Genomic DNA, 23,698 nt, shown 5'->3' with positions numbered 1-23,698 from the left:
TTTATAATTATATGTTTATATATCTGCACATCTTCATCTATGATGGTTTTATCTAATGTATGCTGGTCTGATACTGGTGATACATAAAATTCCATCTAAAAACATAACACTACACAGGTTGGGTTGGAAAAACAGCTAATTGTGAAGTGAAACATTTCTTGTATAATTAAATGAAATCATGGCTGCTTAATGTGAGCCTATAGATAAGATAAAAAAACTAAAAGTATTTATTTTTACAGCGTACCTAAACTTTAGCTACTACTCTAACAGCTGAAACTTGGTCACCAAACAGCTAGCATTAGCTACCCAGCCCAACTAGCTAACTGCTCAGTGGTTAGCCTAGCCTGGAAAACTGAATATTAACAATTTTCACAGCCTGATTACAGCATACCTAAACTTTAGCTACCGTATTTTTTGCACTATAAGGCGCACTGGATTATAAGGGGCATTATGTTTTCCTTTTAATTCTAAATTAAGTAAACAAAGCTGTAACTCTTAAAAAAACATGCATGTCAATCTACACATATTTCTCTCCTGAAAACTGTTTATTTGGGTGAGTAAAGCACTTCTGTTTATTTAAAATAAGCTTAATTTTCCACTTTAGCTGGGTGCAGCCATATTATCATTAGCGGCTAACCGCTAGCCATGGTTGGTGGCTAATGGCGCATGACAGCGATGCAGTGAGGGACCCTGACCCGGTATAATGCTGCACTTCAGCAGAGGGGCTTTACTGCTCCTTACAACCTGACTGGTTCATACATAAGGCACACTGATGATTTTTGACTACTAAACTACTGAAAACTACTTAACTTCTGAAATTAGCTTGAAAACTAGCTCGCTAGCTTACTTAACTAACATTAATACCTACTGGTATATCTAGCTTACACCTAACATAATAATAAAACCTCCTAAAATTAAAATGTTGAGTAAGTTATGTAAAATATAAAGTATTATGACATTATATAGCTATATTTAGACTAATTTTACAAATTCACAGCACACCAATTACTACCCCAGGACCCCAGGATACAGGACAGTTGTCTTTATTAGATATAAATGTACAATGCACCTGTAAACTTATCTAAACATGCCTTATATTTATTAACCACAATTTGCTAAACAGGCAGGGGGAGTACCATTTATATTCCTTTGTTTTTAAACTTCCTGCCATGGAGCTGCAGAACTACGTTAAACTAATGCAATGTGAAGCAGAGAGGTCAAGTGTAAATCCTACCGTAGAGCTCACTGTTTGTGCTGAGCACAAAGACTATCAGGATATGAATCACACCCACATACAGCACTGATCAGTCTTCTGAGAACAAGAAGAGATTCTCTTGCTACTCTTGCTACTGTTTGTTAATTCCTCTAAAATGATGTCCAAGCAAACACAGGACAGAATGTTCTGATTTCCAGAAGATTGTATATCGTCACTGTCCAATTACAACTCAGTTTTTGTCAATTTTTAGTTTACTACATTTACTAATTTTAACATACTAACTGTCCCTTACACTGTGCCAAAATTTTTTAATGAATGGACCAATAGAAATACTTCAAAATGACCTAAAATAAACTCTTTTTACATTGACTTTCATTGAAAATTTAGAAGTTTTTTCTCTCTCCTGTAAAGTTGCTGGGTTGGAGATACTTGTTTTTCATTAGGCAGAGACGATATGGTTTGTGGGTATTAGCAAGCCGATATCAATATGCGGGAAAATTAGGCTAGTTACGTTAGAGGTGGGATGTGTCCACTAGGGGTGGGCAGTATGGCCATAAAATAATATCACGATATTTCATGGTATTTTTGCAATAACGATACTCTTGGCGATATGACAAAACAATGAATTAAAAAAAAGTATTTCAAGAATACATAACTCCAAAAAAAAAAGAAAATTACATTTTATTATTGCATACGATACGATATGACACCCCCCCTAGCTGAGATGTTAAAAAAATACAAGAATTTTATCAGATTTTTAAAAGAAGTAATAATGCACTTTATATCTCCATATATCCAGGATTAAAGTAAAAGGAATGGTTCTGGACTGTCTCTAGTAGATATATTATGAGAAAAGAGAACAGTGTGAATTTTTCTTTTGCTAAAAACAGGAAAAAAGTAGTACCCTGATGTGATAATTAGTGGTGATATGGCACGATACTTCAAGGTAAATGTTGACGATATTACATCCCTAATGTGCACAAACAGAAAGAGTTTACAGAAAGATTTACACAGCACCACCATGTCCAGCAGTCAGCTAATTATTTAGCATTACTGTAATAATGCTAATTTCTTACTTGTTTAGTTGAAACTGTTACAGATACACTAACTGTTGTTTGTATCCTTATTTCTTACCACTGACTTCTGTTATTACCTGAAACCTGAGTACCACACACAGTGACAGTGACAGTGCTGTGCAGAGAATAGACCACCCTAATAATATCTGGACATCAGCAGCCCTGTGGTCCGAAACTGTCCCAAAAATTATCTTCCTGTACAATTTATAAAGATATTCTAACGTTACTCTGTGTGCTTTGATTGGCAGGTTAAGCGCAGTCAGCACTATGACTGATGGGGACTACGATTATCTGATCAAGCTCCTGGCCCTGGGCGACTCTGGAGTGGGCAAGACCACGTTTCTGTACCGCTACACGGACAACAAGTTCAATCCCAAGTTCATCACCACCGTGGGCATCGATTTCAGGGAAAAGAGAGTGGTCAGTACTTCCTCCGACTTGATCTCACCTTTCATTAAACTAATTTCAGTTTTAATTAAAAAATTAAATGTTCCTAAATAAATCATTCAGTGAGTCAGCAGAGTATCTCAAAGAAAATACACCCTAAAGTGATTAGTGATTTAGATTCTAACTCAAACTTTTTTTTTTTTGGTCTGTTGTCTTTCGTTCCGATTCTGGTTCAGTGACTCATCTATAATTATTTGAAAATTTAGTATATTAAGTGTTGCTTATTGGTTCAGTGGTTCTTCCAATTCTGGTTCAAATTCTGTGGTTAGGGTTCAGATATAGTGCTGCAATTTTTTATTCTCATTCAGTGTTAAGGGTTTGGCTCTGATTCAGTTGTTCTGATTAAGTGGTTTGGATCCAGATTTAGTGATTTAGGGATTCATTAGTTCTGTTTCTGATTCAGTACTTAGGTTATTTAAAACTCTTTCAGTGGTTTGAATCCAGTTTCTGAAACAGTGTTTCTGATTCAGATTTAGTCCATTTATTTTTTATTCCAATGTAGTGATTCTGATACTGATCCTAATTTATATTTCGTGCTTGTACTTTTAATTTTGTTTTAGTGGTTTTAATTTTTGTTCTGGTTTAAAGGTTTGGATTCAGACTAATTATTTCTATTTCTACGTCTATGGCATTTTCTGAATAAGTGTTTTTTTATTATCCTGGCTTATGATTCAGTAGTCCTGATTCAATAAAAGGAGAGAAAAGAAGAATAAGAAAAAAAAGACATGACCAGTACATTGAAATTGTGCAGGGTGCTCACACTCCCCATGTGTAAACTGTGAGTCATATACATTGTGTGTGTGTGTGTGTGTGTTATGAAGGAAGCGTGATGTGGCCTCCTACAAAAGTGCTGTGTTCTGGGCAGGAGCTGCAAAAGTTGATAAGAAATAAAGCTTACACAAACACACACACACATGCACAGGGCTGGTGTGTTAATGTAAAGCATGCATGTCAGCGAAATGCAAATCACATGCAAACGTCTGTTTGTGGTGCAGGTGTGCAGTTAGCTGAGCTGAGTGTTTTAAAATGGACAAACAGGAGACTGAGGAGCTGAACTAAGCTAGACTGAATTATTTTTCTTTTATTTTATTCGATTTTTTTCTTTTTTTTTTTAAATCAAAAATGTACAATGTTCCGGGCAAATACTGTTTCCAAACATGCCATTTTTTCTCCAGTCAATGTATGGACACTGTTTACAAAAACAGTACTGTATGTTCCTGCTACAGAAGTGTAGCCCTGCCCACTCACACTGAAACGATAAAGGCTCTTTCGGCTTAAACTGCTTCTAAAATGACACACAATACAGGGCAGCAGCCAATTAAAATAGAGCTCATTTACTGTGCATATATTAATCTTAATTGAATGCACAGTAATATAGTACTCTGGGATTTGTAGAACTCTGGGGTTGTAAAAATGACAATGTAGAAATTAATTACCACTGTTTTTGGTGCATTATTTTATACACAAATTGACCTGAAATACTTCACTGCAATATCTGCAAGATCCAAGAGACTGGAAGATGTAAATGATTATAGGTGTGCTCTCATTAGACTAGACAAGTACAAGTAAAAAGTGCTTCTCTCACTGCACTATAAAAAGGCTCTCAGATTATTTTTGGGTAGTGTACCTCTTGGTGAGAGATCGTTGACTGTCTAGACATGTCTATACATACAACATGTTGCCTATTTGACAGATTTTAAAAAGGGGTGCATCATTAGATGTAAAGCTGTAGAGGAACATACTGCTCCAGCTACAGTTGTAATGATCTGGGGGGGGGGGGGGGGCATCATATATAAAACAGTTGGTCACCTCAATAGTTGTACAAAGGACATTAACAACTTAACAATATGGGCAGGACATCCTAAAGGCCACAGGTGTTGGCTCTCCTGGCAGGGCTTCCAACTGGCATTTTTCTGCAGGATAGTGCTCACCCTTACACAGAAATGTCTCAGTTTAGTATCACTTTATTTATGGGACCCACTGGATCACCAACTTTGGCAACTTATAAGTGTGCAGCATAGGATGCCATTCTGAGTCTGTATAGCTCTATACCCAACCTTATCTAATCCTGTATTTACCCAACATGGAACTGAAGCTTTATTTTAGTCAGTATAAACTTGTAATCACTTACAAAAATCATCATACTCATTTCAACAATGATCTTTTTATGAATGAGTATACATGGGAACTGCTCACAGGGCCTTGTGGTGGATTGGGTGTGAAAGGGTTGTGATGATAAGTTATATAATATGGCATATTTAAAGTTATAGATAACAGCAGTGTTATTGGAGCATAATGTACTAGATAAGGTCAGCAGTTCTACCAGAATAGTAGGACTACTAAATTAGGATTATTATAACCATTATCACAAAAGATCGTTAACATTGGATACTCCATGATTTCTGATTTATTCTGATTTATATCTGTCATTAATGAATGACAAAATGAACATTCTGATCTATGTCTACATATTTCTTTACATCATAGATTTTTTCCACATTTTAAGGTCTAATTATTATTAACTTTTATTGCCTTTTTTATTACATTTTAATAAAGAAGACAAAATGCTTTTAATGGTGACTAACTACACAGGTTTGTTTAACACATGTATTTTCCTGCTTTGTTTTTAGAATTAAAACATATTTTCTCAGATAAGCAAATAAGATAGTAAGGTAATTAATAACAATAAACAACACAGAATAATGTAATCAATTAAAGAATATTGTGATTAATCACAGAATATTGTTATTTAATCTCAGAATCATTTTACGCCACAAAACAAAACACACTGCTCCTAAAAGCCACAGCAAATAATGCAGTGAATTGTGATTCGTTATTATTTTAATCATATTAGTGATTAGTGAAGTGATTAGATGAATTATGAATGGTGCTTGTGTTCAACTTGCATTTTTCTTGCATTTAATACAATTGGGCTGTTTTTAAATCTGAATGTTTGTGTATATGTGTGTTCCAGGTGTACAGCACTAACAGCCCCAATGGGACCACAGGGAAGGCTTTCAAAGTTCACCTGCAGCTGTGGGACACAGCTGGACAGGAAAGGTACTTCACATTTAAAGAGCAACACCAGTGACGTTACTGAAAGAAGCACTCAGCAAATAACTCTACGGGCCCTATTTTAGAAATCTATAGGCAAGCTGTCAACTGCGCAGCTTAATTTATGCATTATATGCCAACATAAAACTTTTTGTGTAGTATCAGTTTAAGCAGACTGTGTTTGTCTATTGTTGTGACTTAGATGAAGATCAGAACACATTTAATTACCAATTTATGCAGAAATCCAAGTAATCCCAAAGGGTTCACATACTTTTTCTTGCAACTGTATATACAGTTTTTATATATTGTGACGCCAGCCAAGGGGATAGGTGCAATGTCCAAACCACCGGCAACAAAAGTGAGTACACCACTTAGTGAAAGTTCCTGAAGTTTCAATATTTTGTGTGGCCATCATTATTTTCCAGAACTGCCTTAACTCTCCTCAGCATGGAGTTTACCAGAGCTTCACAGGTTACCACTGGAAAGCTTTTCCACTCCCCCATGACGACGAATATCACGGATATTCCAGACTTTGGATATTCCAGACTTTGCGCTCCTCCACCTTCCGCTTGAGGATGCCCCAAAAAAGTTCTGTTGGGTTTAGGTCTGGAGACATGCTTGGCCAGTCCATCAGCTTTACCCTCAGCCTCTTCAATAAAGCAGTGGTCTTTTTAGAGGTCATTATCATGCTGGAACACTGCCCTGCGACCCATTTTTTTGTAGGGAGAGAATCATGCTCTGGATCTTCTGAGAGTTCTTTGCCATGAGGTGCCTAGATGGAACTTTCAGTGATCAGTATAAGAGAGTGTTAGAGCTGTACTACAAAACTGAACACACCTGCACCCTATACCCACCTAACACCCATCACATGACATTTTAGAGAGAAAATGACAAGCAGCGCTCAATTTGGATATTTATGGATGTACTCACTTTCGTTGCGGGTGCTTTAGACAATAATGGCTGTATATTGAGTTATTTTGAAGGAAGAATAAATTTACACTGTTATATAAGCTGCACACAGACTATTTTTCATTGTGTCAAAGTGTCATTTTGTCAGTGTTGTCCCATGACACCATAAACTTAAATATCTATTAGGTAAACTTAGTTTTGTGAGCTGATTGGTTGGTAAGTTGAGGCTGGATTTAAAGTCATAGCCTGAGTTTAAAGTTCTCATTCCATTGTTTTTTTATTTATTTTAAAATGTCTATTTGGGGTCTGTAGTATGAATGAATGCCATGTGAGAGGTGTGCTCCGGTGTTTCTGTATACCCCTGCTTTATATCACTGGATTAGTGGTCTCTGAAGAAAGACAGGATTTCGACTCTTGCTCATGAATATTCATACATGCAAACATATCTGCACTGCAGCAGCCCTGTCTTCACCCTACAGTCAATTTTACAGCTCTGAAACTCAAAGGACAAAATGTTCTTAGAAATACAGCCTTAGTTATAAAGATAAAGCACAGAGTGCTAGGTAAAGTTAACCATTAAACTTCACTTAACATCAGACTCGAGCACCGCTCACCTTGGATGCTGAGAGTCCCTGAGTAATATTTCACAGGTTGACACAGACATGGTGCATTTCCTGATCAACTAATTTTTCTGAACGTTTTCTTTTATTAGCAACTGCAGAAAATGGAGGCTGAGGAAGAGTTTTATGTGAAGCTTGCATATACAACTCAGGAGACCTGTTGTATTTTACAAAGAACAAGAAAAAGTAGATTTTAGCGGAAGGAGACCTTTAAAAGGTTTATAACTGGAGTTTACAGGCTTAAATAATTGTCTGCCTTACTGAAACATTTGATACTGTTCTGTGTTGAGAAAGTGAGACTAAGTGTCAGTATAAAATCACTGTGATATATGATATATTTATTTTAGTAGTAGCAATGATTTTGGGCTGGTTTTGGATGGGTAGAAAGGGGCTCTATTGAAAAAGAATAGCAGCCTATCTATTTAAGAAAAAAAATGTGAACTAGTTTATTTTTAGAACTGTGCACTTAGTTAATTTTTTAATGAACTATGAACGTGATCTAGTTCATTAAAATTTGTATGAACTGAACTCATTAATTTTAAATGTTAACTGGCACATCGCTGCTGAGGGGTTTAACCTCACACAGCTGACCCAGAGACGCTCGTCTCTAGCTCTGCTCATCCTGCTCACCTCAGCTGACTAAGCCAGAGCGCTACAGACGTCAGCCGAGGATTCTGAGCTGGGTTTTTCAATCTTCACACCTTTCAGGACAGATGGTTGGATAACCATAAGGAGAAGGATCATATGATCATGTGACGAGTCAGAATTAACCAAAATGCCAAAACTGTTTCTAAATGTATGAGTCATGACGTCTTTGTGCAGCTCGGCTATTTTTAGCCTCCGTTGTGAATTTTTTGAGAAATCACAGTATCTGAGCAATGAGCCTCAGCTGAACCTGTTAAAGCTGGAAGTAATAGACCAAAGTTCAAATAAAAATGAGTTTCAAAATAAAGTACAACTATTTTTTAAATATTAAAATGATATAGAATTAAGGTGTAATACTTTTTGAAATCTAAAATTAAAAACAATGTATACAGACAACATTTATCCCAAATTCTGAATAAAAATATTGTCATTTAGAGAATTTATTTGCAGAAAATTAGAAATTGGCTGAAATAACAAAAATGCAGAACTTTGGTACCTCAAATAATGCAAAGAAAACAATTCATATTTATAAAGTGTTCAGAAATCAATATTTGGTGGAATAATCCTGGTTTTTAATCACAGTTTTCATGCATCTTGGCATGTTCTCCTCCACCAGTCTTACACACTGCTTTTGGATAACTTTATGCCACTTCTGGTGCAAAAATTACGTATTTTTCGGGCTATAAGGCGCACTTAAAATACTTATTTTTTCCCAAAAATCGTCATTGCGCCTTATAATGCAGTGCGCCTTGTGTATGGATTTTGCTTGTGTTTACTGACCTCGATTTTTATGTGGTACACGGCGCTCTGTTGTGCAGAATTCCTCACCCACGCCAGAAAAAGATCCCCCTCTTGGGCTAGCGCGCGGTTACCTTTGACTGCCGTACTGCCTCTCGGCTATGGTTCAGGGTAGCTAGTTTCCACTGTAGCTCCGTGGCCAGAACAAGGTGCCGGTAAACTTTCCTTTCCACCCGTTCTGGGGTAATAGCACAAACTGTTTCTTTTTAGCGCCCACTTCTAAGTAAAGTTAACCTCTTAACACGCGCTGGCCCACCGGCGGGCCAGAAATATTTAATATTTCATAACTGGCTGTGTTTCTGAATAGTTATGAACAGTTACAGGTTCAATATAGACATCCAATATACCATTTTAAAGCTTAGAATCTCTGCTTTTGAGCTATTTAGCCTATTTAGCGGAATATCCTTTCAGAAAATAAACATTTAGGGCGAAATATGCCTTGGTTATGATTTTAATAATTCATAACTCTCATATTTGCGTTTATCGTTCGTCCATATTTCATCGAATGCGGTCATGTCATACACCATTCGAACCGTCTGGCTCTCCGGATTCCAGAACTGTGCTTTTACTGTAGGATGTATGTTTCATGAATTAAAGCTGCGTCAGAGCGCATGTTTCCAGTAATAAAAGGCTCTCCTTTTGTCCTGGGGTAACCTCCGGTCACTGCCGCCACCCCCCGAACACACACCCGCGCTCAGCCACAGGTCCTACCTTCAAAACGTGTCCAGACTAAAGAGAATCCATCAATCCAGTCTCCTGTAATCCACAGTTATATCCAAACAGCGCTGGAAATCACTTCATCCAGAAATGAAACTTATCCAATCTTTATCTCTGTTTTAAAACCGTTTTATTCACCGAATTCGGCACAACACGCTATTATAGTCAGAAGCCTCGCGGAGTAATACGTACTTGCTGTGCTTCAACATAATATTATGGTCTGTCGGAGCGTTGCGGCTACCGTTGTCAGGAGCCTCGCGGAGTAATACGTACTTGCTGTGCTTCAACATAATATTATGGTCTGTCGGAGCGTTGCGGCTACCGTTGTCAGGAGCGTCGCGGAGTAATACGTACTTGCTGTGCTTCAACATAATATTATGGTCTGTCGGAGCGTTGCGGCTACCGTTGTCAGGAGCGTCGCGGAGTAATACGTACTTGCTGTGCTTGTTGATTTATTGCTCAGAGATGTTGTTATTTTTCACAGATATTGTGAAGGATTTATTGCTCAGAGTTATTGTTACTGATATAAATAAAGTTTCATTTAGTGCGCCTTATAATCCAGTGCGCCTTGTGTATGGACTAACACTAAAAATAGACCGTTCACTCATCGTGCGCCTTATAATACGGTGCGCCTTATAGTCCGAAAAATACGGTAAGCAGTTTATGTTGATTTGATGGCTTGTGATCATCCATCTTCCTCTTTATTATATTCCAGAGCTTTTCAATTTTTCCAGAGCTGTACATCCAGAATTAAATAATTTAAAAACCAATAACCAAAATAAAACTGTATTTAAAACAACAAGAACAATGTATAGTAAAAGTATTATCCAAATAAAAAAAACATTCTGGTACAATCCCAAACTTAACTACATTTACTTCAACTTTTATTTGATTGCAGACAGTATGAACCCAAGATATTTGTTTTTTTCTGGTCCTCATCATTTTATTTATTCATGTTCAGGCCTGCAAGACATGAAAAAAAGTAGGGATAATGAAGCATTTCCCACTGTTTCAAAGTTTATTTTGTCCAGTACGGGGAACATTAAAAGGTTTTTAGCTTTTAAAACTCACCACATAGTCTAGTACCCATGTCCTCTTCCTCTGCATCCATATTTTGTAGTATGTGCAGCATGTGGTCTTGCATTGTCTTGCTGAAAAATGCATGGCTGTCTTTGGAGAAGATGTCATCTGTGGTGTAGATGTCATACCACTAATTTATTTATAAAAAGAAACCCCATCAGACCACAATACATATTTCGACTAAGCACAGAATCTCTGAACCTTTAGAGGTTGATGCTGTTATTGGACGTAGCGGAAGGCTTCTGTTTTGTTAAGTAAATTTTTCAGTTAGTGTTTTTCTGAATGTAACTCTGTAGTGTAGTGCTTGATAATGGTTTGTCAAAGTAATCCTTTGCCTCTGAGGTTCTATCAGCTGTTGTGGAGCTAAGGCTTGCACCCTTGCCCTTTACCCACTTCTTAAAGAGTTTAATGCTATTATACACTATAGGAGGGAGAAATATGCAAATCCCTTCCAATTTTAATGTTTATAAATAATTTAATAATAATTTTCTCATGCATTTGTTTCAAACAAAATTTCCTTTTCCAATCTTCACTCCTCAATTATTCTCAACAGCCTATCGTAATTACTGCTTTTATACAAAATCATGATTATAAACACCTGTTGACATCCCCTGTTTTACATAAAATTTTAGATTTAGATTTGCTAGCCATAAAATACTCTGGCGTTTAGAGTATGTGGCTGATCTAAAATGCAGAAATGTATGTACAGCTCTGAAAAAACAATAAGAGACCTCTTAAAAATATTGAGTTTCAAATTGAAAACTCCTGGAATATAATCAAGAGGAAGATGGATGATCACAAGCTATCAACCAAGCTGAACTGCTTAAATTTTTTATCAGGAGTGCAGGCATAAAGTTATCCAAAGCAGTGTGTAAGACTGGTGGAGGAGAATATGCTAAAATGCATGAAAACTGTCATTTCACCAAATATTGATTTCTGGACTCTTAAAACTTTTTAAATATGAACTTGTTTTCTTTGCATTATTTGAGGTCTGAAAGCTCTGCATCTTTTTTTTTTTATTTCAGCCATTTCTCATTTTCTGCAAATAAATGCACTAAATAACAATAATTTTATTTGGAATTTGAGGGAAATGTTGTTTGTAGTTTAGAGTCAGACAAACTGATTCAGAAACTGAAGTGGTCTCTTTTTTCAGAGCTGTATATTAATACATTTTATGAAATTGCACAGGTTAATTATTTTAGAAATTAGGAAAATATTAGTTTCTTACTGTCTGTGTTCAAATAAAAGTTAAAACTTTTGCTTTTTTACTTACCTTTTCCATTCTGTCACAACTTTTTAAAGATTTCAGGTTGTAAATTTAGATGATACAGTAATCCAGATTAAAATAATAACCATAATATTCAAAATATTCAGAATGAAGTTCTAATAACATTAATATCCAGAAAGAAATAGTTATGAAACTGTTTCTGAAGGTATGAGTCATGACGTTGTTGCACAGCGTGGTTATTTTTAGTGCTGAGTGTGAAAGGTTTGAGAAATTACAGTTTGAGGTTTTGAGCTTCGGCTGAACCCAGCAGAAGCCACTGTTTAAGATGAGCTACAGCTGTATAGAATATCTGCATGTTTATCTCCTGCTCTTATCCATGCTTTGCATTAGTATTCAGGCATCATTCCCTTCCTCTATTATTATTCTAATATCCCCAGTGTCTGTTATCATCTAGTCAGACTGGAACTGAACAGAGAACATTTGTATATCAGCAGCACTAATGTAAAAGAACCTCATATCTCCACAGTGATAGTTGTACACTGTTTGTCTCAACGTTTAATGCAAGTTAAAGGGGCGCATAACCAATTTATTAAAATTGCAAAATGCATAATGAAATGTTTTAAAACGTACAGAGACTTGTTTACAGTGGTATGGAGTGAAATGCATTACAACAGCAGATTTTAAAACCTCACAAGTTCAGAACACAAAAAGCGCTGTTAAAATATTTAACGGCATAATTGAATCATTTGAATTTTAAGTTTTTTTTAAGTAAATTTAATTTAAATACACAAAATGCAGATTCAAATACTTGTCTCAGCTTTTAAGCTCCTTATTGTCGTGGTTCGTTAAATCAGAGGTCTGAACTACTGAAATCTCCCACACAGAATGTTAGTACACTAAATGTTTGTGAATCAATTGCTTGATACCTGAAACACTGGTTTTCCATACAGAGATTTGAAAAACATGTAATTATTTATTTATTTTGTAGTTTTATAATTTTATAATTTATAATATAATTTTAAGAATAACAAAATACAATTAAGCGTTTGAATTCATTTAAGGGTATTGGCAATGGAAAAAGTGACAAAAGTATTGATATATAAAATTCTATATTCAGCTTTCATCCAAATGTTACATTTTGTTTGCTTTCTAGTTTTTGCCAAATATATTCATTTTCATTCCTAGTTTTAAAGATGTTATTTAAAATCAGATATCATTAAAATGGTGGAGGAATACACACAGTGTCTTGTGTGGGAAAATAATCATGTAGTAATGTAGTAGTAATAATCAGTATTCAAGAAAACATCAACGTAACATCTACCTTACTGCTGTGATCATATATGCTCTATATGTTACAGTATATCATATATCTCTGCTATTTATTATCCCATGCACATTTCATTGTACCATATTGGAACTGCACTGTCCTGTCTGTTAAATTTTCTCTTGTCTGCTGTATTTGATGTATTTATTTTAGTGTTTTAGTTTTATGTTGCACGTTCGTTCCACATCTGCACCATAGTTCTAGAGGAAGGTGATTTCGTTTGCACTGTGTACCTGTGCTCAGATGTAATGACAAATAAAAACCTCTTGACTTGACTTAATTACACATTACAAGACAAACACATGGTGATGGGTAGTTCCACTGATGGGTTTGGTCAGTAAATAAAATTCCTATATTTGCATGGTATTGGTGACCATGGTGACCAAAAAAATGTTTCACACAAAACAGCGTCTTTTATTTAATCCCAGGTTCAGAAGCCTGACGACGGCCTTCTTCAGGGATGCGATGGGCTTCCTGCTGATGTTCGACCTGACCAGCCAGCAGAGCTTTCTCAACGTTCGCAACTGGATGAGTCAGTGTCCCACGGTTCTAATAACATTAAAATCCAGAATGTTCGGAAGTTTTAATCAAAATTATTACCAAGAGTTTACTGAAAAGCATCTCTGAATGAAATTTGAATAAAATTAACCTTCCTTTGTGTGCAGGTCAGCTGCAGGCTAACGCTTACTGCGAAAACCCAGACATCGTTCTCGTTGGCAACAAAGCTGACCTGGCGGACCAGAGGGAAGTGCAGGAGAAGCAAGCCAAAGAGCTGGCAGACAAATACGGGTAAGTGCGTTGTGTATGTGTGTGAGTGCCATAGCTTGCATACACACTGGCATTGGAGTAGGCCTTATTTTATGAATGAATGGGCCTTTTTTATGTTTTTTTTATGGACCGTTTTTTATTTAGCAGTCCTATAACCCTATAATTTGAAAGAGCAGAAGTATGTATAAGTATAATATCGAAAAAAGCGCATTCGTCTCAATACTACATATTTAATAAGGACATTGGCCATCATATATTAAATTTCCTTTATTAAATTTACAAATTAAATACAACAGTAAATGTAAACAAATTCTTATCATGAATTGCTGTAGCATAAAGGGTTTTGTAGGAATGGCTGCTGTAATAAAATGTAATAAAAGTGTCCTGCCAGTTGTAGCATCTCATAAATGGGGTCTAGAGGACATGTGGTGCTGAACCTGCATGATACCGATCAGCTCCTCCTCTATAATTGCCTGAAACAATATATTTTTACCTGTTTCACTGTGCGGCCACTGCAATTTAATACAGTATACTAACCCTGTAATTACCCTGCTCTGTAATGAGTGTAATAACAGACCTGCTTAATAGCAGCATAGTGAGAATCAGTCAGTAAAAAAAAAACACTTCTGGCTGGAACAAAAGGTACAAGCAGGTGCATTTAGTCCTCTATGATGTTAACTTTTACATTGATAATGAAGTTATGTATCTTTGAGTGTGTGGGTTTACCTAGTCTACCAGTTTGGTCAACCTGTCCAAGCTTGTCAACCAGTATGACCAAGTTTGACCATGCTGGTCATACTGGTTGGCCTGTATAGACCAAGCTGACTGACCAGTATGACTAAGACTAGCATCATTAAGTTTGGTATTGCAGGTCATGCTCCTCAACCGACCAGTGTTTGTCTACCAGAGTGACTAAAATCATATGTTACACGGTACCGATACAATACTTTAAATTTTTAATACCAAAACAATACTTTTTTCGATACTTTTTTCTAATTTGTAATCAAAAAATATCATGAGAGTTCTCCATCTTTTTAAACCTTCTTGGAACAAACAGTGAGCATGTTTTTGGCGCTTTATTGAAAAATTGTTTTTTTTTACTGCTTAAACTACAAATGTTTTTCCTACGCATATTGCTTTACGTATTTCCGTTTTTGAAAACTTAAAAAAAAATATCAGCATTACATTGACAAAATTAGATTAAAATATATTAGTGGTGTTAATCACAAAAATTAATTATAATCATAATTCTTTTTGTAATGCTGATAGTTCCCTGTATTTTTAAGAGGTGGCAGTAATAATAGTGTACTGTGGTTCAGGTCAGGCGGACTAGATTTTTTTTACTGTATATATCAGGAGAGAAGAAGAGGGGGAATCAGAGCAAGGGAGAAACTGCACAAGGTAGCTTAAGACAGCGAGAGTTAGCTAGAGACAGCACAAGTTAGCGAGAGACAGTGTACAGCTGAGATTTTAGCACAGCGGTGATGTGTCAAAAATTTTAATGATCACCGCGAACATGCTCACCTTGTTTCTGTGCATGTCGTTGCCTTTTTTATATCAAATTTCGATATCCAGCCCTATTGAGCACTCAACCTGACAATCAAATACCAGATTAGGTTAATCTTTCAGCTTTCACTGGACAATTACTTTAACATTAAACTAAATCTTCTCCTCTCCAGCATCCCTTACTTCGAGACGAGTGCAGCCACGGGTGCACAGGTGGACAAGGCGGTGGTCACTCTGCTGGACCTGGTGATGAAGAGGATGGAGCAGTGTGTGGAAAAGCCGACAGCCGACGCCCAGAACACCGACGCAGCCAGCAAGCTGACCGCTGCCCCCGCTGCCGAGAAGAAATGCGCCTGTTAAAAACGCGAGGCCATGCTTTGTTGCACCCCCAACCCCACTGCTGGACAAATGTGGAATTACAGCTCAGCGCCGATCGTGGTCCGTTGTGGTCGTGAAAAGCACGGCTCTGAGAGGCTTTCCAGCCCTGTCTGTCCTAGCTCAAATTTAAGACATGTGGACATTACGTTTTTTTCAAAACGTCTCCAGTGCATTTCGGAGTGTTTCTGAAAATGTCGATTCCCATCCTCTTATGTAAACAGCCTTGAAGAATTTAAGAAATTATGACCTAATACCAACTATGGCAAAGATATCCTAAATGTATGGATTACACACAGTCTACCTTTAAGAAATGAATGTTTTGGTCCTTTGTTTTCATTACTTGTGCCTAGAATTACATTTAAACCGATTTTAATACTGCTTGATTTATTATATGCTATTTTTTTTTCTTTTGGATGTCACGTTTAGCAGCACTCGGCACCAGCCTCAGACACTACAACATAGTTATCTCTGTTTAATTCATCTGATCTGTTTTATCTTCAGTTTCAGGCTCAGGGTTTGTACTCCGGCCCTTGATTCTGTCTGATCTTGTTTGGTTCGTAGGGGCTTCCTTTTGCAATTGTTTTCTTAGGGCCAGAAATTTCTGGGCAGAGATTAAGAAATGCAAGATTTTCTTGGAAAATTCCCACAAATTCAAGTACTACCATGCTAATATTGCTATAAATAGCCTGCATTTTTGAGCTGAGTTTAAGAAATGGACAATTTTCTTAGAATACTAGCAACATCAGCTTGCTAATTTAATCATTAGCATGCTTAAATGGCCCATATTTTCTCAGTATCCTGACTGAGATGTCTGCTATAATGTTGAAGCCTATAATTGTTAAAAAATCCTAAAAATTCCTGCCACTGTAAGAACGCTATCTATGTACTAATTTTAATTCGAAAGATTCACTTAGCAAAACTAATGTATTTTTGCTAATGTTAGCATTTATTTTTTTTGCTAAAGTGCTAACATTACTAGCATGACTAACATGGAACACGACTTAATCTGTGTTCCTTAAAATCAGCTCCACATTGTTTATAAAAGGAATTTATTCTTATGATGGACTATATTCATAACTTTTACTTTACAGAGATTTAACTCACATGAAAAAAGGGTGCAAGAGAGCTGCAGGATATGACCCGATCATTCTGTTGTTTGTAGTTCAGAACACTTTTGGAATTGCTAAAACGTGCATAGATATTACTTATAATGGGCTAACTGCTAGGCTGTTTGTGTGCCAGATCTACTTTTGTACTGCCTCTGGTCTGACAGAGTTTGCCTTTGATGAACGTTGTCCGTAGATTCAGTCTGCATGTTCATGTGGCCAAACTGCAAGTGTTGATAAGAATAGTTTCTCAAATTATCAAATTCTCATTATGTTTGTAATGGTGCAGCCGTCCAGTATTTAAAGCTGTTTTTTGGGGGGGGATAATGCAGCATTTTTCATTCACAGCCTTACTGTGAAAGGCCTTACTGTGATAAATCCAAAAAATCTAATTACCCAGATCCTTCCTTATCTCTCTACCACCAAATATACTCAGCCAAGACATGTTTGGTGTCCAAGGTTAGCTTCTTACTAATACAGTAAAGTAGGAGGTAATAGGAGTATAGGTATAGGAGGTAAGTACTGTCTGTTTTCTCCTCCACATTATTAGTATGAAATTAATCTAAGAAATATATTGACTTGATATATATTGGCTTGATATATATTTGAGCCAGTAATTTTCTGAACCTTTCATTATGGCTGTATGTGTCAATTTACCACAGTTTTTACAGCTAAAATATTGTTGATAGCTTGGGTACCAGCCATTGCTAACGTTCGCTAGAATTACATTAGCATCAAGCGAGCAGTGGTCATTTTCCCTTTCCACACGGAGTCTCCTTTAAAACCCTATCTGGACGGGATTCGTTTCTCAGGGGGACGTCTGTGAAAAATATTTCACACTTCTACTCAGTAATAAAACTCTTGCATCCAGACTGCAATAGAAAAAAACAGGAGGACCAGTGAGTTTTTAGGCTTTCTCGGTCACATGACATCGTGTTAAGTGTAAGTATGGTGCGTAACAGTGGACAAATAGCTATTTTTTAAACACGAGGTGACGAAACTCAGAGATGTGCATCGCCCATGGAGCTCAGAGAAAAACAGTAGGTAATTAATCCTGTAATTTTCTCAGAGGACGTCTGAGAAAAACACATACATACTCGTTCTGGATGGGAATAAAATCACAGAGGACCCCCCATAAAATAAAAAATTACCCCAGGACCCCGTGACAAACTAATCCCGCGTCCGGATAGGGCTAACGTGTCCTTAAACATGGCTAACTAAAGAACTTAAAACTTGTAATACACATACAAAGTGAACGTAGCTAACAAATAAAGGAATTAGCATGATGCTAGCATGATAGCAATATTTATTTATTTTTTCAATACTGTACGAGTCTTTTATGACTTGTATTTGTAAACATGACAGTTTGCTAGCATAGCTAAAAAGCACCAACAGGGAGTCATACAAGGCGTCAGAACCCAACCCTGATAGCAAATGTTGATTATAAAAAAAAAACAATATAACAACATTTATTTAACCTTTGCCTAATGTTGAAATTCTGACATTAATTAATGTTCATTTAAAGGTTTTGAATGGTGGGGGCTCTTATACACTTACAGTGCTTTTAGGTAAAAAGGTGCCTCCCACAAATATTAATATTAATTATTTATTATTATGTAAATTTCTACTCCTATGGTACAGGCTATAAGAATAGAATGCAATCAAGATATACATATTACATGTAAGTACAATGTAATACAAACCATACATATAAGACCATAATTTTGAATTTGCTGTCTGGGACATAAGCTAGTCTAAAAACCTGAAGTTTTAAAGTAAAGAACCTAACTCGGACACCAAACACGTCTTAGCTGACTGACATAATTTGGGCTAATTTGTGTGTGTGGAGGTGGTAGGGGTGACATGTTTACAAGTGTTTGTAATGGGACGTTCCTGTCAACCCTTTTATTAACATATCAATTGGAAATGCATGCAATATAATACGTGATACAGCATTTTGGTGTGCACAGGAAGCCTTAAATAGATGTTAGCAACTCGGATTCTGAGCAAATGACAACATTATAGATTTATTTCACACTGGTGCTTTGATTAACAGCTCCTAATAGCAGTCTTCTACACTTTACCAAGCCTTTATGGCTGCAGTATCATAACAGCTAATTCCTAGCTGCCCTCTCCTATTAGTAACACTTACTGGAAAGTTTGTTGTGTACTCTTAATGTGGCCTTGTGTACTCAGCTGTGACCTGTTAAGAAAAGGCTTGTTTAGGATAGCATTATGGAAGCTGATAATGAAGAGTTACTTAGGGGACAGCTTTAAAAAACACCCACACCTGTATAAGTTGTGAGGTGTTATCTTGTGAGTGGTGTTGAACATGGCTAGGCTCATGGAGTGCAAGGTAGGTAGTGTGAGGGCTGGTAGTGGGTGCCAGATGAATGGGATATTCCATTTCTAAATGTGCATGCATTTAATGTCCTAGATCCACAGTGTCACATATACAGGGAATACAACATTGCAGGCATTACCTCCCACAGTGGACAGCGCAGCGTAATGATCATGACTGGCGGTGTTGGACTGGAATTATCTGTGCAAAAAATCACATCCAACCACCAATCAGAATTACCGTATTTTTCACACTATAAGGCGCACTGGATTATGGACACTGTAAGGAACGTCCAATTCTCTGCTGGGTGGTGATAGCGAGGTAGCTAACTAAGTTAAGTAAAGCTAAGCTAAGTAAACCAATCTAATTAAAAAAGACTTTATTTTAAAGTCATATGTGCGCTTGATGTTAATCTACACAGATTTCTCTCCTGAATATTTGGGTGAATAAAACGCTTCCGTTTATTTACAGTAAGCTTAGATTCTGGAATTTCTTCAATTATCTTCAGGCTGGAGCATTAGCGGCTAACTGCTAGTGGCCAGACAGAGCTACACTGAGGCACCCTGAGCGTTCCGGTAAGCCAGGGCGATATTAGCTAGCTGTTCGTCCCACATAGCTTGTTTTAACGTGGTAAATGTGCAGACTGAACGACAAATTCAGCTGCTTAAACAATTTGGCCAACACACTCTTCATGTTGATATTAGGGAGGATTGCTTTATTAGAAGGAACTTTTATTAGAATGTGAAGTAAATACATAATACATTCATTTAAATATCAAAGATGATCTGATATGTTGAAAGAAAATCTTACATGTTTCCACATATTCAGCACACAGCAAATTTAAATAAGGCTATGAAAGCAAAATCTAACTATGTAATATTTCTCTTCTTGAGCTTGTTGGTAGAATACTATAGAATATTTCAACTTATTTTGGTTTGTTTTAATTCATTTTGTCAAGTGAAATGATCTGAACAATCTCAAAGATCATACATAGAATGACAATTTTAGTTGATAAAATAATTAAATAATAATTTTCCAACAACTATTACTACACAATATATCATTTGATTTTAGTAATTTCTGAATGAAAGATTTCTAAAAATGAAAGAACTGCCATGTAGACCAGTGGTTTTTAAACTAGTCTCAGGGACTCTGAGACATTCTTATGGACCCTGGTCTAGGGGCTTCTTTGAGAGAGGTCAACATCTTTGCACAAATTCTTACAGCTCAGTAACACTTTTGGGGCAAGTTTCCTACAAGGGGAGTATGCGAGTGCTGCAGTGGCCTACTTGCACAGATTTTGCTCGTTTACTTGTTTTTGTGCATTCTATGAAGTCGCGCTGCTGCAGATTACTGTTATAAAGTGTACTTTTTTCCAAAGGGGCAGTGTAAGCCTACTGGGCACTGCTCTTGGGTTGTAATAGAGTTCATTAGTATTAATCCAGGCTTAACCCAATTGGTGTAATTCAGTTATGAGTGGCGAGGTTTGAAGGTAAAGTTCCATTTTTTTGTTGTTTCACTCAGTGCCAAGAAATATGCTTTTTGCCATACTGACCCCATTTAAGTGACACTGAAGTGATCCTATAGGGAAAATTAGGGCTGTTAGTATCTGATTAGAGCCATTTATTATAATTATACAGCAGTTTATGGTTAATTTTGGTGATATCCTAATATCAGCTCTATTAGAATACTGGGAATGTTACATTAGCACCAAGCTAGTAGTGGTAAAATTCACTTTCCATACATGTTTTTATCAAGCTAACCCTTCTTAACATCAACAAATGAAGCATTTAAATATTGTAAAAGACATTCAAGTGGCAAATATTACTAATCTCTTACTATATAGAAATTCTATTTCTTTTTAGACTGCCTGTCAGGCAAATGGTGGCTGGGATTTCTGTTATTGCTCTGAAGCAGAGGTACAATATCTTTATTAGGGAAAAATTCATTTATGAGTATGTACAATTTTCAGGATGTGTTGATTTCAAAAAATGTTTAAAAATGTTCTGTCCCGTGGCCCATTTGCAGATCCACAGATGCAGCAAATTTAGATTTTTTTTTATTTAAGAATATGTATTTTAGCAGTCATCATTAAAAGCCCAAAATTGCCATGGCAGCCAAGGTAGGAAGACTGTATGTAAGCTTCTGACCACTGCATTGTATTTCCCATAATGTTTAAAAAACAGTTCAATCCAACTCAAATGCAATTTGCTTGGAAACCACCCAATCTGCCAGCACCAGACTCAAATGATGATAGACCCCTCTTGTGGAGAATGTTGAGAATGCATGCGACTCCCTATTACATCACTTAAATTCAAACCTGTTCTTAGAAATATTCAAATTTTAGTGTATTTAATTGACTAACTGTGACCCCCTCATCAGAATTAGAATAAGGGTGTAATCTTTATTTTTTTTTGCGCTACTTAAGAACTTACTGTCACCTACTTTTTTGTTTTTTGCCTTTCAACATGACAATCCTTGGACCAAACGCTGCTGGTGTAATGAGATTAGACCCTTTAAGAACACTGCACACCATTCAAAAAAAAGAAAAGAAAAGAAAAGCAAACAAACAAAAAAACCCTCCCTAAATGCTTATACTAAAAACCTTAGTTTACGTCAGAACTCCAGTCCCCCCTCGAACGTTTACATTGAATGATTCTCTCGTCGTGCCTGTATAGCTCTACTGACCAATGACTCTGTCCGATCCTTTGTACCAGTTGTGAACTCTTAGGTATTTTATTGCATAAGAAGTATATTTAACAAAAGATAAAAAAAAAGAAAATATGATATAGGTATGAGTAGGATGTGTAACAGTATACCAGGTTAACACCAACTCGCTTTTCTTTGAGAACATTAAGTTATGAGTGTTCTGTATGTTCTTTATGAATAAAGAAAAAAAATGTTATTGAGTATTGCAATGCCTGCGGCTCTTTATGTTCGTGTGTGTGTGTGTGTGTAGGTTTGTGTGTAGGTTTGTGTGCACTATTTTTTTTTTCTTGGTTAGAGTTAGTGCTGGGTGGTATGACCAAAAATGTATATTATGTTATTTTTCAAGATTCTGACAGTTTCACAGTATATCACTGTATTTTCATTATTTTATTTTATATAATTTTTTATTTTATTGTATGACTAGGCTTTAATGTAGGTTTGTGACTTACTGTTCTGTTAGGCGTACATACAATATAAAACACTAAGGCTTTGATTACTATTGGTTTACGTTGCCCAACAAAATTACACAATAAATGAAGGAATCAGACTTATTTAGCAGAAAAACAGCTAAAAAATGTGAACAGTAGACCTTAAAAAGAGATACACTAACAACTTTAACACAACTTTCTTTACAAAACTATATATTTTAAAAAGTTCCATATACACTATAAACAGACCTGAAATACTCAAAATATAAGTATTCAAAAAGATATTTCTCAAAAGCTCTATTGCACAAGTTTTTACTTTCGTTTAAAAATGTCTTTATTTTAAAAAATTTCTGGTGTTGCAGAGCCGTTAGCCAATCAGATTCTGCTACCTTCACAAGCAGTGAGCTGATTTGCTCTTAAGGTTGAAGGGCGGGATTTTATGTTTAATCTGGCGTGTTTGTGTTATGAGAATTCCCCTTAATAAAAATGTATAACAGTGAATGGAGTACTGGTGCCACCTACAGGACAGAGCGGGCAGTGCGAGTAGGGTCTGGCTGCAGAATAGAGCTCATATGATGTGCGTGTTTTTTTTTTGTCCCCACAGTGGAGGTGAGCCCCAGACTGCATCCAGAAACCCCAAAGTTCGTTCTTTTTCCTACCAACCCTTCTCCTCTCCTCCGTGACCCAGAAACTGATTTTTATGACGCCATCTTGCCACCCCAGCTGCTTAAAATCCTCCCCAAAAGGCTTCCAGCAGAGGATACACTAGAGTATCCTACCCAGGAAATATTTTAAATATTTCAGAGTGACATCACTGTGACCACGCCCACAAAGCACCTGAGCACACATTTTAATTAATTAATTACTATTTTTAATCGTGTATATCAAAATACAAATTTATAAAAATACAACTTAATAAAAAAACGCTTACGTGATTGTAGAATATATATCACCACTTATTATACACAAATAAAAAAGTTAATAAAATAAAATTAAATATATAATGCAAGTCTTCCATTTTTATTTAATTGTATTTAATCCATTCAATCCTTTTTTTTTTTACAACTTATGTATAAATCCATGTGTTTTGGACAGAACTCATCTCATACACTCTCCTTCAAACCTGCTTTTGTGTTTCATTTGTGGTAAATGTAAGTCTCAATATTTTAGTGTATTTATCAGCTTTAATGTGAGCAGTGAGCATAACAGTCTGAACAAGTTATTTCTGCTTAATCCTACATGTTAGGGAATCTTTATGCTGCATTCTGTTTAGCTTTTAAATTTCAGAGCTGGGAATAACATTAGACACACGTTCCAGGTGACTAAAAACAGTTACTGTATTTTTGCA

At 36.3% G+C, this 23,698-nt stretch overlaps 1 protein-coding gene across 4 annotated transcripts in view; it reads left to right on the top strand.

Moving 5' to 3' along the window:
• The window catches only part of rab27b (RAB27B, member RAS oncogene family), a 70,084-nt gene extending 54,003 nt beyond the window's left edge, over positions 1 to 16,081 (top strand). For 3 of the 4 annotated variants that reach the window (XM_007230991.4, XM_007230989.4, XM_007230990.4), the window contains exons 2-6: positions 2,541 to 2,712; positions 5,714 to 5,799; positions 13,543 to 13,646; positions 13,780 to 13,903; positions 15,562 to 16,081. In XM_007230991.4, coding sequence (XP_007231053.1) covers positions 2,560 to 2,712; positions 5,714 to 5,799; positions 13,543 to 13,646; positions 13,780 to 13,903; positions 15,562 to 15,748 — 654 coding nt within the window. In that variant the 5' untranslated portion in view covers positions 2,541 to 2,559 and the 3' untranslated portion in view covers positions 15,749 to 16,081. Of the gene's footprint in view, positions 1 to 534; positions 554 to 2,540; positions 2,713 to 5,713; positions 5,800 to 13,542; positions 13,647 to 13,779; positions 13,904 to 15,561 lie in introns of those variants that run through there. The other variant, XM_049466424.1, reaches the window with a different exon arrangement.
• Positions 16,082 to 23,698: the final 7,617 nt, after the last annotated feature.

This window comes from Astyanax mexicanus, chromosome 17, assembly GCF_023375975.1.
Source record: "Astyanax mexicanus isolate ESR-SI-001 chromosome 17, AstMex3_surface, whole genome shotgun sequence".
In the NCBI taxonomy this organism is placed as follows: Eukaryota; Metazoa; Chordata; class Actinopteri; order Characiformes; family Acestrorhamphidae; genus Astyanax; species Astyanax mexicanus.
The sequence above is the reverse complement of the archived record's forward strand: the minus strand, read 5'-3'. Positions and strand labels throughout refer to the sequence as shown.